This window comes from Antechinus flavipes, chromosome 1 (assembly GCF_016432865.1).
Source record: "Antechinus flavipes isolate AdamAnt ecotype Samford, QLD, Australia chromosome 1, AdamAnt_v2, whole genome shotgun sequence".
Lineage (NCBI taxonomy): Eukaryota > Metazoa > Chordata > Mammalia > Dasyuromorphia > Dasyuridae > Antechinus > Antechinus flavipes.
The window spans coordinates 585,022,226-585,038,837 of NC_067398.1; the positions used below are offsets into that span (position 1 = coordinate 585,022,226).

The window sequence follows — 16,612 nt, forward strand, 5'->3', positions numbered from 1 at the left end:
GCTGTGGCAATTCTTTGTACCACACCCACTGAATAGGCCAAATCAAATATTATATTTATATCTCCTGGATAATAAGCAAGAGCTAGAATGATTGCATACAATTCATTCTGCTGAGTGGACTGAAAAGGAGTTCTGACTACTCTATAGTTAAGTCACAGGAGTATACAGCGCAAATATTATGTTTGGATGCATCTGTAAAGATAGTTGGTTCTTTAAGAGGAACTTTAGAAACCTTTTCTTCAAGAATCCATCGCCAATTATGTAATAGTCTGGTTATCTTTAATGGAGACCGTGTGTAAAATTTGGAGCCATGGCTAATAAAATTTGCCACTCTGGGATGGTCTCACAGCATGCATTAATTTGTGTATTGGTATTAAAGGTGTATATCTTATCAGGTCTTGCCCCAGATAATTGTACTGCTCGCTTAATGGCCTTTAACAAAATTCTAGCCACAAGCACTGGGTAAGGAGTAAGGCTTTGTTCTGGTTGTGCCAGGAGGTTCCCCCACTCTATCACACTATCTCCTTGTTGAAGGACTGCTCTGGGTGCCTCTTGTGTAGCAAAAACTAATATTTCCAAGGGTTTTTGAGTGACTCTTTTCAACCACAGTAGATAAAGCCATTCAACTTTTCTCAAAGCCTCCTGAGCTTCTTTTGTAAGCTGGTGTGGTGTTTAAAGCCCTGTCTCCCCTTAAAATGTCATATAATGGTTGCAATTGATATGTAGTCAAGCCTAATATTGGACACTCCTGTAGTGTATCTAATAAGACCTGAATTTTATAGCTACCTAAAGGCCACTGTTCTAGCCACACTGGTGTATCACTTTTCCATTGACTAGGAATAGGTGAAAGTGTTGGCAGGCTTTCAACAGCAGCCCTGCCTAAAAAACTGAAGTACTCATTTTTAACCCTAATTGCTGTAAAACATCTCTTCCCCACAGATTGATGGGGATTTTTTCAACTATAAAAGGAGTAAAAACTCCTGTTTCGCCTTCAAAAGTCCATCTCATAGGGCAGCACTAACTTCAGCTGCTATTGATCCTCCTACGCATGACATGTAGGTGTCTGCCTTAATCTTTGGCCAGTGACTGGGCCAGTTGGCACCTCTAATGACTGTATGATCTGCACCTGTGTCTACCAATTCTTCTAATGGTATGCCATTTATATATAGATAGTGAGCATAGGTTGGTCAGCTGTAACTGCTGCAATCCAGAATATTTAATTCTGTTGCTTGGAGTCAGAATCTGGGTGACTATCACCAGGTTGCTTATTAGGAGTCTGTATCAGTAAACCTGATGCTACTACTTCTTCTGGGTGATAAGTCACACATTATCTACTTGCATTGGTGACAGGGATATTATCTACACATTCCCCACTTTCCCACATCAGTGTGTGGATGGACACTGTTTTGTACGTACAAAAAGGAGGTGAAACAGGCAAGCCTATTGTGCCTGGAGGCAAGGGATCCATAGGGTGGAGAGGAACAGATTTCACCTGTCCAGGAGGTATCTCAGTTGTCCCAGCTGCATACAGCTCTATTCTCCCCAGTTGTAATCCCTTTCTCCCATCAGATGGCTTCCTGGTTGATTGGTCATGTCTGGGTATTGAACTTCTAGGTACTCTCTGGGTGCACCATTGGCTGCCATCATGCCCCAAGTATTTTTTGCCTGGGGGCCTGGGACTGGGCCCTTCATCCCATTTCCCTGAATCTGTCTACATTCTGAGGCCCAATGGAAGCCTCTGTTGCATTTTGGACATGTGGTTTTGGGTCCTATTCTCCCACTCTGTTTTCTCATTCTGTCTCTATGCCAACATTGAGCCAACCTATGCTCACTATGTATATAAATGGCCTACCATTAGAAGGCTTGGTAGACACAGGTGCAGATCATACAGTCATTAGAGGTGCCAACTGGCCCAATCACTGGCCAAAGATTAAGGCAGACAACTACATGTCATGCGTAGGAGGATCAATAGCAGCTGAAATTAGTGCTGCCCTATGAGATGGACTTTTGAAGGTGAAACAGGAGTTTTTACTCCTTTTATAGTTGAAAAAAATCCCCATCAATCTGTGGGGAAGAGATGTTTTACAGCAATTAGGGTTAAAAATGATGCCCTACTTTACCACATTGAAAGCATTGACAAGTCTCTCTGGAAATCCCTTGCCACAAGGGACTCTGTCTCCCCATGTTCGGATCTTGGGAAGTCTGCATCACAGCCTGGCTATAAAAAGTATCTGTGTCCATTGTGGCACAGCGTCTTATGAGCTCCTCTAAAGGAGCATCCTTATGCAGTCCTAGTATAATTCTTCTGCAAACCTCATTAGCATTTTCTTTAGCAAATTGCCTTTTCATAATTTCTGTTATTGCATTTTCACCAAGAGTTCATATAACAGCTGTCTGCAGACATCCCACAAAATCAGCAAAGGGTTCATTTGGCCCTTGTGTTATTTTTGTGAAGGCCTCTCCTCTGTCCTGTTTACCTGAGACAAAAGCTGCTTTGATAGCAGCAGCAGCAATTTGCTCATATGCTGCTAAGGGATAATTAATCTGTATTGAAATTTCTGCATAAGAACCTACACCTCTTAGTTGGTCACAGGTGATTGGAGGATTAACTCCACTATGACTATTTTGTTGGACTTGTATCCTACAGAGCTCACTATATTCAGAAAGCCACAACAAGTTTTGTCCAGGTCCTAAGCATACCCTTGCTATAGATTTCCAGTCACTAGGGGTTAAAATTTCATAAGCCAAATTCAGTAATAACATCTTAACATAAGCTGATATGGCTCCATAAAGAGTGCAAGCCTTTTTCAGGTCTTTGATGATTTCTAGATCAAAAGGAGTGTACCTGAAGAGTTAAACTATTGAATTACAGGATACATTTCTATTCCCAAATCAGTTGTATTCTGCCCTTTCTCTGTGGCTTTAAGTACTGCCTTTTGCAGTCTAGTCATAGGAGGGGAGTGATTGCGGGAGGTGGGGAGGTGTTGGTGATATCACCACCCCTCCCACTACTCCTCCTCCTTCCACCCAGGAAGGTGAAGTTGGGGGGGGGGGGAGGGGAGGAGGGAGGTGAATGACCTGCTCTGGTGTAGGTAGAGTTGAAGCTGGACAGTGAGAGTAAGAATCACCATGCCCTTCAAGTTCACTTAACTCACCATGCCCTCTGTTGATATTGCCAATAATCTGTTCTTTGTCTTCCTCTTTTTCCTCACACTTCCTCATCTGGCTGTTCTTAAAACTTATCTTTTTTCTCTAACTTGCAATATTCTTTAAGGCCAATTGTACTAAGTTGTATCTATAGAATATTTTCTTGGAAATTGAACCAGGATCATTATCATTATAATATTCACATAGTTGATTTCCTACTAGTTTCCAGTTAGCCGCCTCTATTTCTTCTTCCTTGAAGAACCAAGGGGACATGCATTCTAATGGAGCCACAGTTCATCTATCTGCTCCCAAGTTACAATCAAATCCTGTCTCTTTATCAGTCTGAGTATGCTTCCTGTAGATCTCCTTCGGGATGGGGTTAGGGTGGGGGTGGAATTGGGGAGAATCTTTTCCCAATATCTGCCCCATTTCAGCTAGAAAAGGTTACTAGTTTAGCTCTTAACAAAGTAAGTTCCGTGTTTGTCTATTAAAGTACTCACCCCATTTCCTGGTCATAGGGACTTATTCAATGAAATTAGAGTCCTTAGTCTACATTGGGCACCAAAATGTGAAGTCTGGACTAGCTCCCTGGAGGCCTCAGGAACAGCTGGAGTCAGGATAAGCAAAAGTCCTTGGTCTTTAGGGGGAGAAATGAAGGACACAGATAAACTGCCACAGGCTCACCACAACCTTTCTCCTCCTTCTCCTGCCGAAAAGTGAAGTTCTCTCCCCTCTCTCACCCTACCCCCTAATCCTTATCTACAATTCTCTTAGGCCCAAATACTGAACCAGCATTAACTGCGAGAAGAGAAATTCCATATATATGCTAATAGTCATTGTCAAATAGGTAATTAGCCTTAAGTATTCAGTTGTCTGATTCAAGCACACCTTTTAAGAGTTTCAGCCCTTTACACAAAATATTGTATGGTTGAGGGAATAAGCACTTACATAGTGTTATAATGATATGTGTGTGTGTGTGTGTGTGTGTGTGTGTGTGTGTACAGACATATAGATATAGATATAGTGCCAATAAGATAATAACTGTAAAATACTTAGCACAATATGTTTTAGGTATTGTGCTAAGTACTTTACAGGTATGATCCCATTTGATTTCTTATAACAACCCTTCAAGGTAACTGTAATCCTCCACTGAGCTTACGATCTCAGTCGAACTGCTGAATGTAGGTCCTTACATCCAGAGCCTCTTTCAGTGTCCCATGTTTGACCGCCAAAATTAATGTCCGGGCTAACTCTCTGGAAGATGTCGGGACCAGCCCAAGCCCTTGGTCTTAATGAAGGACCCACTTAGTGGAGACCCACAAGAATGGTCAAAGATAGTCTGTCTGTGGCTGAGAGAGCCTTCTATGTATGAAACTCCCTTAAATACCTCAGTAAATTACATCACTACAGCACACTGAGCACCTGCAACCATTATGTCACCATCACATTAACTATATGTATAGAAAACCATTATCTCACATTAAGTAGGCACTTAACTATAAGCACCATGCTGTCCTTGATTCAAGTACACCTTTTCAGAGTTCTGGCCCTCTACAGGCAACTAGTATTCTCATTTTTAGTTGAGAAAACTGAGGCAGAAATCAAATGACTTTCACACAACTGGTAAGTTTCTCAAACTGGATTTAAACTCAGGTCTTCCTAATTCCTGGTCCTCTACATCGCCTAACTGCTTCATGGTATGTATATTGCTTATATAATACAAAACAAAGTTCTTTGTTTACTAACATCAGGTACTAGGGAAAGTTTCATGGAGGAGGTAGTATTTGAATTGAGCTATAAAAGTTAGGTAAGAATTCAATGATTAAAGTTTAGAGAAGGAAAATATTCAGTACCTTGTATGAGTACTGGCCATGTTAAATGTAATGTAAAAAAAAAATTTAACTGTATAACAAATTACAGTTTCCTATTCAGCTCCTCCCTTTTGTATACCTAAGTGTTTATATTTATTGATGATAGTTTAACTCATAATAAAAAAAAATTTAAAAATAATGAGAAAAATAAGAGGCTAAGATTGGGAAAGTAGAGCTGAACCGAATTTTTTACAATTGGGTAAAGTTCTAAATACAAGCATCAGAATTTAAACTTTACTTGGAAACAAATAGAGAGCCAGCAAAGATTTTTGAGCAGATGAGAGCCACGAATGCCTATATGCATAAGGAAAATCAATTAAGCAGCATTTTGAAGAATGGATTGAAAAATATGATGTGGGTAAGAAAATAAAGTCAGGACAGTCTACTTCAGTACTGTTGGTGCTGATAAAGGACTATAACCAGGGTGACAAGGGTGAAAATTGAAAGGACAGATTGAATGTGAGAGACATTTGCATTGGTAGACTCAAGAAGATTTCACTGAAGAAACTGAAGTTGTTTAGCCTTGAGAAGACTTCTTAGATAGGACATGATAACTGCCTTGGATTGTGTTGGATTTCTTTTAAGAAATCTTTTTAGATTTTTAGAAAATTTTCTCTTTTTAAAAATTTTCAAGCAAAAGCTGGATGACCACTTTTCAATACATTGTATTATATAATCTTTTTCAGGGATAGTTTGGAGTAGAACTTCAGGATCTTTTCATCTCTAAAATTTTGTGATTCTTTAACTAATTGGCTATCAAACGTCTTATGTGAGAGAGAAATCAAAGATAGCACCAGAACTTTGAACATGTGTTCTTCTAACAGAGAGATCTGAGTCAGAAGAGAACAGGTAGTTCTAAGGAGAAAGATACAGTCAGTTGTAACATGCTGGGTTTGAGGTAGTATGGGGACATTCTGGTGGAGATGCAGTTGGCAGAAATGTATGCCTGGCGCTCACAAAGGAGATCAGAGTTTGATACGTATAGGTGAAAGCAAGGCCGCTAAAAGACACCTATGCAGAAATGTTCCAAGTTCTGTGTATTCCTTACATTATTTATCTGCCTTTTAAGATATTCTGTAATTCTGATTTTAAATTGTACTGGATTTAAATTGACCCTTCTTGTTAGTACCAATTAGTGAGGTTCGGTATATGTCTGTTATTTCTGCCTTTTCTTATCATGGACAATTAAGAGTGAATTCATCAAATTATGCATACTTAAATTATTATTGGGTCATAAATTATCACATTCCACTTAGTTTAATGTATTTTTTCCCCCCTGTTTACCAGATACTCAGATGATCATAAAATTTAGAGCTGAAAACTACCTTAGAGGTTCAAAGTTATAGAGCTAGGAGAGACTTCAGAAGCTATCTAGTCTAACTCTCTCATTTTGCAGTTAGAGAAACTGAGAAGCAGAAAAATTAGATGACTTTCCCACAGTCTCACAGCTAGTAAGTGTTGGAGGTAAAGATCTGGACTTTTGACCCCCTAATTCCAAATCCAATCTGTTGCTGAAGTACCACAGATACCATTAGATACATTTTTTTTAACTTCTAATATGTAAACCCTAGGTAGCGTATATCATAAATGATAAACTTTAATCTTAAAAGTCCCTAGTAATTATCTTGGAATCCAGCCCTCTTTGTTTAACAAAGTTGAAACAGATCCAGAGTAGTTATATGATTTGCCTGTGTTCCCAAAGATAATTGTGTCTCCTAAAATCCAGCCCATAATTCTTTCTGCTACACAATATGTATTTGATTGTCTTTGCCAGAGCTTGGTGAAACCTTCACAAGTACTTTCTTAGAAATATGTTTTACAGAAGATTTCCTTTTCTTTTAATTTTGACCAAAAAATTCTTTGTGTGTTTATATTATTTCTTTTAAGGGGGGAAAAATCGCTTTAAAGATTACCTATTACCCACCTGCATTTGCTCTAAATCTGGTAGCATGATAAATTGATAAGATAACATGGTCACATGTTTAAAAAAACAAAACAAAATATGTCCTAATAAAAGAATGTTATGTATTTCCTTTAAAAGGTTAAAAAGTATTTCTCAGGGCTCTTAAATTACCATATTCTGATACCAAGGGAAAATAAAACCTGGACTCAGAGTTTTGTTTGTACTTAGAGGGCTTTCCGGACAGGAAGGCAATCTTGATGCAATGCAGCAAGCCACAATACCAGTGGGGCATTACAGGTGAAAACTCTGCAGCTGTACCCCTTCACCACAATGTTGTACAACTGTACACTGGAATATTTCCTGTACAGAAATAGGGTTTGGTTAACTTTGTTTCCCAAGAGTAGATCACATTAAAATGTTATAAAATCATGATTTCCTGCATTTGAATACTTGTGGTTTCTCCACTGGTTCCAATATTACAAAGGGGTTTTTTATGGCTTCTATTAGTTGAAGATGTATAGAAGCCTTTTTTTTTTTTCTCTCACAAAATCAACTGAAAGGCAGATGCACATAAAAAGAAAACATTTTAAAAGAAAGCATTCTGATTTTAAGCATGTTTGCTTTTTGTTTTATTGTTTAGTAATTGGTCTTTACACTGTAGGGGATGTGCAAGTTAGAGTAAGCCAGCTCTTTAACTATGCCATGAATACATCATACATATAAAATTTACATCTTTAGTTGTGTTTCTGAATGTATGCATTAATCTGTATCCATATGTGTGTGTGCTTATGAACAATTTTGAAAAATATTTCAGTCTTAAAAAAAATAATACCAGCAAATCATTAGAAAACTATCTATCTATCAAAGATGGGGCGATGGGATCACCTTTTGCCATTTTTTTGTAAATATATACTACATTTTTCTGACACCTATATTTTTGTCAACTAATCTTTCATCCTATATCCTCCTTACCTGCTTCATTATCCAAACACTATTCCCATGTCTCCCATTCATGCTCCACTTTTTAATGACCTTATTTTTTTTATCCAAGTTCAAAAACTCTCTGCCATCTAATTCTATGATCCTAATCATTGGATCTTAGATTTAGGTCTGGAAAGGATCTCCTGGAAAGGTCTTGAGACCTTTAGTCCAACTCTTTCATTTTACAGATGAGGAAAATGATTTGCTCCAATGTCACACAGATAATGAGTATAAGAAAAAGGATTTGAACCCAGATTTTTTTATACTGTAGAGCTAGTATTCTCATCACTGTACCATATTATATATTTATTTATCATCAACTTGAAATTTGCTTAAGATCAGGAGATAGTGGATAGAGAGCTAATCTCACAGAGTCAGAAAGAGTTGGATTCAAGTCCTCCCTGTGACTCATACTAGTCCAATGATCCTGGCAAGTAAGTGACTTCACAAATCTCTCTGAAAATCAAACAACTCTCTTATATAAGTTATGAATGAATGGTTTCCTGCTAGAGTTTCTGTACTTTCCAAATTTGGGATATTGACATAATTATTAGTTAATTATTTTAAACCTTTCCTAATAGATCATTGGTATAGAGAATTCACTTCTAAACAGAAAACTTCCATCAGTAGACATTGTCACTTGCTTTGCAACTTAGAATCTTAAAAAAAAAAATTGCCAGAGACACTGAGAGCTAGATAATTATGTAGGTAATATGATCATAAAAACACTTGACTGACTTTTTCCTGGTGACTGACTATTATCAATGACTATTCAGAATTACTTTCTAAATTCTAAAAATGTCACAAAGACACATTTTCCAAATTGATAGAAGAGATTATCTTTGCCGCTAGATAAAGGAAATTTAAGATTTCTAAAGGTGGAATTGTTCTGCTTAGCTTTTTCATACAAATCTTGCTGGCAGTTATGTATCATTGAGGCTTGTAAATGGTGAAAGTCATAACCTCACAGGTTCCAAAATCAGTTTGTATCATTTGATACAATGATGGATTCTAAGCAAAAGTATTTCATGTTCCTCTTCTTTTTTAGTGCAACATAAGAGATTTTCAACAAGATAATGGCATGAGTAAAATAAATGTTTGGTGATTTAAAAAATCATTGTTAAAAATTAAATGCTTTATAGATTTGTATTATAATATGCCAGAACTTTCTGGTTCTGAATACAATATTCCTCCTAATTCATCTACAAGAAAAATTATATTTTAAGAGAATGGACTCTGGAATAGAAAATCACCCCCATATCAAGATAGTATAATCATGAAGCCAATAGTTTATTCACACTCAGGAAGCTAAATTTAAAATCCCAGCATGGGTTGGCGTCTGACACACAATATGTCACACAGTATTTTGCCTTTCTTTCACTTAGGTGGCCTTGTTAAGAGATGATAAAACATACGTGCTTCCTGGATTCCGAGCACAGGGAGATGTAGGTAGTTGTTTCTGGAACAAGAGTGACTTGATCTCCAAGGGGAAGCGCCCACCATATGAGAAAGGGAGCTTCAGGAATTCCATATTGCATCTCAGAAAGCAAAACAACAACAAAAAAAAAAAAAGCAAAAAGACTTTTTGTGTTGTTTTTCACTTCCCAAACTGAAATTAAATACAGAACTAAGAAAACAAGAATGTAGCTCTGAGGGCAGCCCGGAACACATTGTATTCTACTCCAGCTGTTTCATGCTTTTGTCTTCCTTTACACTTTGTCTAGAAGCATCCTGTTCTCCTCAACCTTATAGCAAGTGGTGGAAATTGGATGTGTTAAACAACTGATTATACACCAGGCCTGTCTCTGTGTTTGTTCTTGGCATTGTACTTTGGTTCTTTATGGTAAGATTTTAGAAGAGGTTTTTTGTTGATAATGTTGGAAGACATGTTAAATTTCCTAAATAGTTTGGTTTCATTTAGAGGAAAAGAAAATCAATTTTCTTGGATCCTAATCTCTGGTGCCTTAAGATGGCCTTAAGTACTAATGTGACATTAGTGCATCCCCAACAGAAGGGAAGAATAATTTTGTTCCAGAAGAAGGCAGAGACTTATCCTTCTATCTTCGTCCCACAAGCCAGAACAGTTCTGGAGCCACCAGGTTCTGGAGGTGATTCTAGCAATTTGAATGAGTAAAGTCAAACCCAATGACTAGGGCTGCAATAGGTGGTAATTGCAAGTGACTTCTGGTTGGCCACAATTAGTCCTTAAGATCCTCAAGAATAAAGACAATTTCCAATCTCCTTCACCCATCAATTTTTATTCTTTAAATAGAGAATCTTTATGTGAGTAGAAGAATTTCATTTGTACCATAATATTATAAAAGGAAGCATATAGTTTGTTTTCTCTATACATTCTTTATCTTACTTGTAAAATGATGAGGGCAAAGACATGCCCTTTGTAATGTTTTTCTTCCATTCTATAAAAAATGAGCCATATGATTCATAGGATGAATTTTCTTTACAAATATTTCCAAATTTTCAAGCATTTTTTGTGTGTGTTCTGGTTATTCATTAGATTTAGATTAATTCTGAGTTTTCTCACATAGTCAAATCTTCTTTAAATATGTCTGCATAAAGACTTAGTGCTTCAAAGTATCCATGGGAGAAAGAAAATAGGTAAAGTGTATCTCTGGGAACAAGAGAGCAAAGTGAAGAGACAGCTAAAAAATGCCATGAAGGCTTATGTGAGAGAGACAGAGAAAGAGAGAGAGGGAGGAAAGGAGGGAGGAAGAAAGGGCTGTGGAAAACTCGCTTATCAGACACAGGGTGAAATCCAAATTTCAAGGTAGGGTGGAAGAGGTAAGAAAGCAGAGCTATGAAAAGAAGATGGAATGTTTTGGAGGCCTAAGCCCCATCTGGCAAAAGTTTATTAATTAGAAAACTATTGTAGTAGTCCAAGTGAGAGGTGGCTATAATATCTTGTGATAAAATAGTTTGAATATCTTGCCCTGAAATAAAGCTATTATTTGGATGAAACTAATCTAACTAATCTTTGTTTCCAACTGTACAAACTATAAAACCCATTTGATTTCACTCCTTTGACTACAGTGGTTAGTAGTTAGTGATTAATCTGAATACCTATTTATTTTAAAGACAAAATCCCCATATTCCAAAATACTGTCCTTTGTTTTTATCTTTGACTAATCCAGTCAACCCATGATTTGGGGTGGGAATAAAAGGCTTAGATAAATGCAGTTTAAAAATTTTTAATAGCCAGAATGTTTAAGAACTAGGATGGCCAATTAATTGAGGATGTACCAGAATTTGTCCTTGGGAAGTTGTTGGCAATAACAATAATAGCTCCCCATATATGGGTCCCCTTTTCCACCTCTACCAGAGAACAATAAAGCTATCCATGAAGATGCATCGGCAGCATAATTCTAGTATTATTGTAATGTTACTAAATAATAAATTTACCAAATACTCTTTGTACCAAGACTGTTTTTAAATGGCACTGTACATTGCAAATCTCCTCAAGTTAATCATTGAATGGAAACACATTATGAAATAACATTTTAAATGTGCTTATAGAAGTGTCCCTACACAGACTAAAATGCATTAAGTTCAAAGTACACATACACTTAAGGTACAATTCATTTTATTTGATTGATTTTTTAAAATTCTGTCAAATAATAGATAGGAAAACAAACTGTAATAATATTTTAAATATTTTTAACAGTCATTTGAAATGTACCACGTGTTATATGTGGAATATTTTCCAGTGAAATCAATTTATTTGTTCCTAGTTTCCCTGGCTCAGATCTGGCTATTCTGGGTTTCTGTTCTACCTCTTGGCAATCAAAACTACAATCTTTCCTCAGTTATTCAGTGCAGAATTAATAACAAATTCTTTAGGAAGGATACCTATGGATTTTTAAACATTCTATACTAAATAACCAATTCAGAACATAAAAATAGAGAATTCTTTTGAAAAGAGCACATAAAGTAGGTCTTAGAGTTAAGAGAATTCTAACATATGGAACTATAAAGATAACATTAGAGTGCTGGATATGTAGTTTCAATATGTTACACCCAAAACTGAGATTAGTTAGATAATGTCAGCATTTAATGGAAAACTGTCAGAGCCTACCAAGGTATTTCCTTCCTTCAGATAAGCATGCTGGGATGACCAGTAGACCCTCAGGGCAGCCAGGTAACACAGTAGGCAACACCCAGCCTGGACTGAGAAAGACAGAGTTCAAATCCAGCCTCGAATAATTACTGTGTGTGACCTCAGGCAAGTCACTTAACCTCATCTGTCTCAGCTTCCTCATCTGTAAAATGGGCTGGAAAAGATCCAGTATCTCTGCCAAGAAAACTTCAAAACTCATAGAGAGGACAGGATTGAAAAACAGCTGCACAACCAAGCAGGCTTCTGGCCAACAAAGGGCACTGTCCCGCTGATCCCAAAATGAAGGAGATCTTCCTTGGCTGCCTCTTCCCTTTGTTTCTCTTCTAGTTTGACTTTGGTTTGTAAATTGCTAAATTGAGAAATCCAACTGTGCTTTCCCACCTCCTCCCCAACTCCCTTTTTGTTTTCCTCTCCAATTTGTGGATTTTGAACCATCTTCTAGATTGCTTTGTTACCACCTCTCTCCTGCTTTACCTAAAAGGCTCACATGTTCACTTTTAATGACTTTGAAGAGTAGACCTTGACAGAAACAGAACTCTTGTAGTCCTACATTCCTTCCTACTGGTAACACAGATAGAGGACAAGTACAGGAATGTAATTTTTTCTAAAAATAGTTTTAAGTGTTCCTAGTTAAAAAGACAAAAGAAGTGGAATGATGCAAAACAGGCTTTCTTGTAATGAAAGACTGGTTGTTGACCAAGACTGAGGGAGAAATTTATAATAAGTTTCTATAGAATTTTACTTAGAAAAGAAAAAAGTGATATGTCCAAAATGAGAAAATTCTTTTGAGATAGAAAGGGAAACGGTGGACCAGTTAAACTTATGTGTACGTGCATTTCTAGCAAATTTGCAAATGTTTCATTGTAAAAGATCTTTAAATACTAAATTAAACACAAAAGTAATTTACTATGTTTTCTTTGTACTTTAATTATTATTGTTTTTTTAATATATGAAAAGAATGTATGAATATATATATGAATATGTATATATGAAAAGAATATATGTATAGACTCAGAGTAAGTACTCCTAGTCACACAAATAAAACAAGCATTTCGAACTTTTTCAACCAAGTTTCCATTTGGAGTGAATTTACTCACACCACTTGATTAACCAAGAAAAATAGGGTATGTAAAGAAAAATGCTGACAAACACATAAACCCACATATTTTTTTATGTATTTTTGCAGTAATTCATATTCTATTGTTTTACAAATTTCCTGAGTAGTCTAGAATGTTTCAAAATGAACATATAGCCAACGGGATAGCCTTTAAGCCAAATTATGAACTTATTGAAGCTTGTCTCTTACATCTCCTATGCCCTTTTTGGTTGAATTTCTCTCTGCCTGCCCCACTTTTGTATCATGAATGTCCATTGCTCTCACTGCTTAACTGCAGCCTCCTGACATAGCTTTGCCCTAAATTTCTCCTGATTGCCAACACATTATCCTTTATGCACAGAAGGTATCATTCCCACTTCTATATCTTTATTCTGCGATTTTCTAGTCTGGAATGAGGTCTCTTTTTCTCTTAGTCTGTATAGTCCTACCTGTCTAATTTAGGCAGAGCAAGCTCTGTAAACCTAAACTTATCTTTACTTTCCATAATATGCAGCAATATTAACCAAGAATCTTGGTACATAATCTGTCATATTAGCCTGTTTTCCATTCTAAGTGTGTAAGTTATCTATCTCCCCAATGAGAATATGAAATCCTTGAGAACAAGGACTGATATCATATAGCTTTTATGTTTCTCAGTTATATGCACACAATAAATATTCAGTAAGTATATACTGAATTAAATTAAGAAATATGGACTGTGTTAATAAATTTCAAAAATGAAGATAATGTAGGATTATTGCATTGTTCTTTGGGGGATATAATCTTCCTTAGAATTTTGAATTCAATACAAGTATTAGCATCAATACTTAGAAATTAAACTGTTTGTTTAGAATTGTGATTATGTACTCTTTAGTCTAGCTGGATCATTTTTAATCAATGTAGTTTATGTCTAAATTTTCTAAAATGCAAACACTAGCTTGGCATTAAACTCCTTCATAATCAATGTGTGGCCTCCATTTTTAATTTTATCTCATACTATTTTCCCTTCACATATACTACACTAACTGGACTAATTTATGTTCCTCATATTGATCCCATGAATTCTTGACTCCATGCTTGTCTCATATTTCCTGCACCTTGAATATCTTTTTTTTTTTTTTTTGACTACTTGTGGCTATTGCTATTCCTACCCACACTTCAAAATGCAGTCTTAATATCATACAGACTTCCTGATTCCTCATAAGATTTCTCTTCTCTTGATCCCTTTACACACTTATCATATTTTCTCTCTTGCCCTGCTAAACTTCCAACTTGAATCACTCTCATCATTCACTGCCTTCATTCTTACACATGTGCTGCAAAATGAAGTCAGGGAAAATCATAAAACTCTTGACAACTGGGTCCACTACAAAGTTATGTTACACAGGCTCAATAAGGCTCTCAGTGTAATCAGGCTATCCTTTTATGCATTCCAAATTTACTCTAACTCACTTACCACAATAGCTCTTCCAAATCTTTCCCTCCCTCTTCACACTATGACTTTCCTTCCCCCACCTTCCTAGATGAGAACTCCCAACTCCTCAGCATTAGAACCTCATGTTTTACTGAAAAATAAATTGTGGCCATTTTTCCTCCTTCTCCTCACCTCCTCCTCCTCCTCATATCCATTACATATATGCTTTTTGTCATTATTTCTTGAGTCTCCTGTCTCTTCACTCCTGTTTCATATACTGAAATAGCCCTTCTGCTTGACAAGTGATCCCTCCCATTCTATTCTATCTTCTCTATCAGATTGTTTTCTCTATCATCCTCTCTTTCTTACTTTCAATCTCTCTTTGTTTACTGATGACTTCCCTACTGGCTGCATGTCCAAATTTTTCCCATCCTCAAAAAACCCTCATTCTTAGCATCCATTTTCACTAGGTATTGTCCAATAGTTTTTCCTGACTTGTGTGGCTCAATTCCTTGAGAAGGCCTTTTAGAATCAATGCTTCTATTTTCTTTTCTTTCGCTTTCTTCTTAACTTTCTGTAGTCTGGCTTCCAACCTCATCATTCAAAGTTAATAATAATCTCTAAGTTACCAAAACTAATGGTCCTTTCTTAGCCCTCATTCTTGACCTCTCTGAAGTCTTTGACACTGTCAGTCTCGTTTTTCTGCTTCAAACTTTCTTCTCTTTAGGGACTAATTTTTGCCTTCCTTTGTATCCCTAGTGCTTAGTATAGTGCCAAGCACTTAGAAAGCATTCAGTAAATATTTGTTGATTGCCTGAGAAATAATCTCTTCTTCCTCTAAGATCTTAAGCACCATTTTTACATGCTATATTCTATTTTGTGGTGTCATTATTTATGTACATCTTATACTTTCATATTAGACTGTAATCTGTTTGAGGGAAGAGATCATGTTTTCCTCAAACTATCTTTAGCAGATATTGACCAAATGGTTGGTGATTAAAATTTCATTTGTAACTTTTTTTTTCATTTTAATTTAGGTCCCTTGTAGTTTGGAATACTGGGATGAACTCCAGAAAACTTTTGTTGCTTTTCGAGAATTCAGTCTTTCTGAAAGTAAGGCTTATGAGCTACAGTTGCCTGACATCAACCTTGTGAATGACCAGAAGAAATTGGTAGCCTCTGACCTTTGGAGAATTGTCCTAAATAGTAACCAAAATGGAGCTGATGATCAAAGGTAATACAATGAAAATGAGCCAGTGAGATGACAGGTTAAAAACAGTCTGCTAATAGAGCAATGTCTGATCTATCCTAACTTCATTCTACCTTGTCAGTCTAAAATGATAATATAAGAATCAGGAAAGCTGGCATAAATAAAACACACACACACACACACACACACACACACAGACATTGACAGTAGCAAGAAATAATAGCTTAGACTCTGCCAGGAAAAAGAGTTGTGAGAAAGACTAAAAAGGCATAGCTGTCTGGGTCCATTTAATGTAAAGGTAAATAACCTTATAGTCATTTCTTAATAGGCCTCAAGAGTATCAGTGTGCTATAAATAACACAGTGCCATCAAGAAAATGAAGGTCTTTGACTCTGTAATGTGTAAGATTCCTTTTAACCCTAATGTTCTTGAATTCTACTACTTGATTTTCATGATTATCTTGAATTTTCAAGAAAATATACTTGTTTAGCCTACTTTTCAAGTCAAGTAAGCTTGAGATATCTCCTAGTATAGGATCCTAATTTTAGAACTAGAAGTACCCCTCACAGGCCATCTATTCCTCCCCCCTCCTTCATTTTACAGATGAGGAAACTGAGACTTTGAGAAGTTTAGTAACTTACCAGCTTGTCAGTGAACAAGGCAGTATTTTAACCCTGCCTAGTCTACTCTGCCATGCTGCTCCTCACTGCATTTGAAGGGATGCAACCAAGATAAAGACAGTAAAATCGTATACAACTATATCTGTATCTACAAAACATACATACACACCTTATATGTAGGTAGATATGAAAATCACTGCGAAATTTTATAAATACATAGACACATTTACAAAGGGAC

General features: G+C 36.5%; 1 protein-coding gene across 2 annotated transcripts in view; it reads left to right on the plus strand.

The window, feature by feature from the left end:
• Positions 1 to 16,612, plus strand: part of VPS13B (vacuolar protein sorting 13 homolog B) — a 1,012,351-nt gene that overhangs the window by 868,461 nt on the left and 127,278 nt on the right. For both annotated transcript variants that reach the window (XM_051970918.1, XM_051970917.1), the window contains one exon: positions 15,582 to 15,778. In XM_051970918.1, the coding sequence (XP_051826878.1) occupies positions 15,582 to 15,778 (197 nt within the window). The remainder of the gene's footprint in view (positions 1 to 15,581; positions 15,779 to 16,612) is intronic.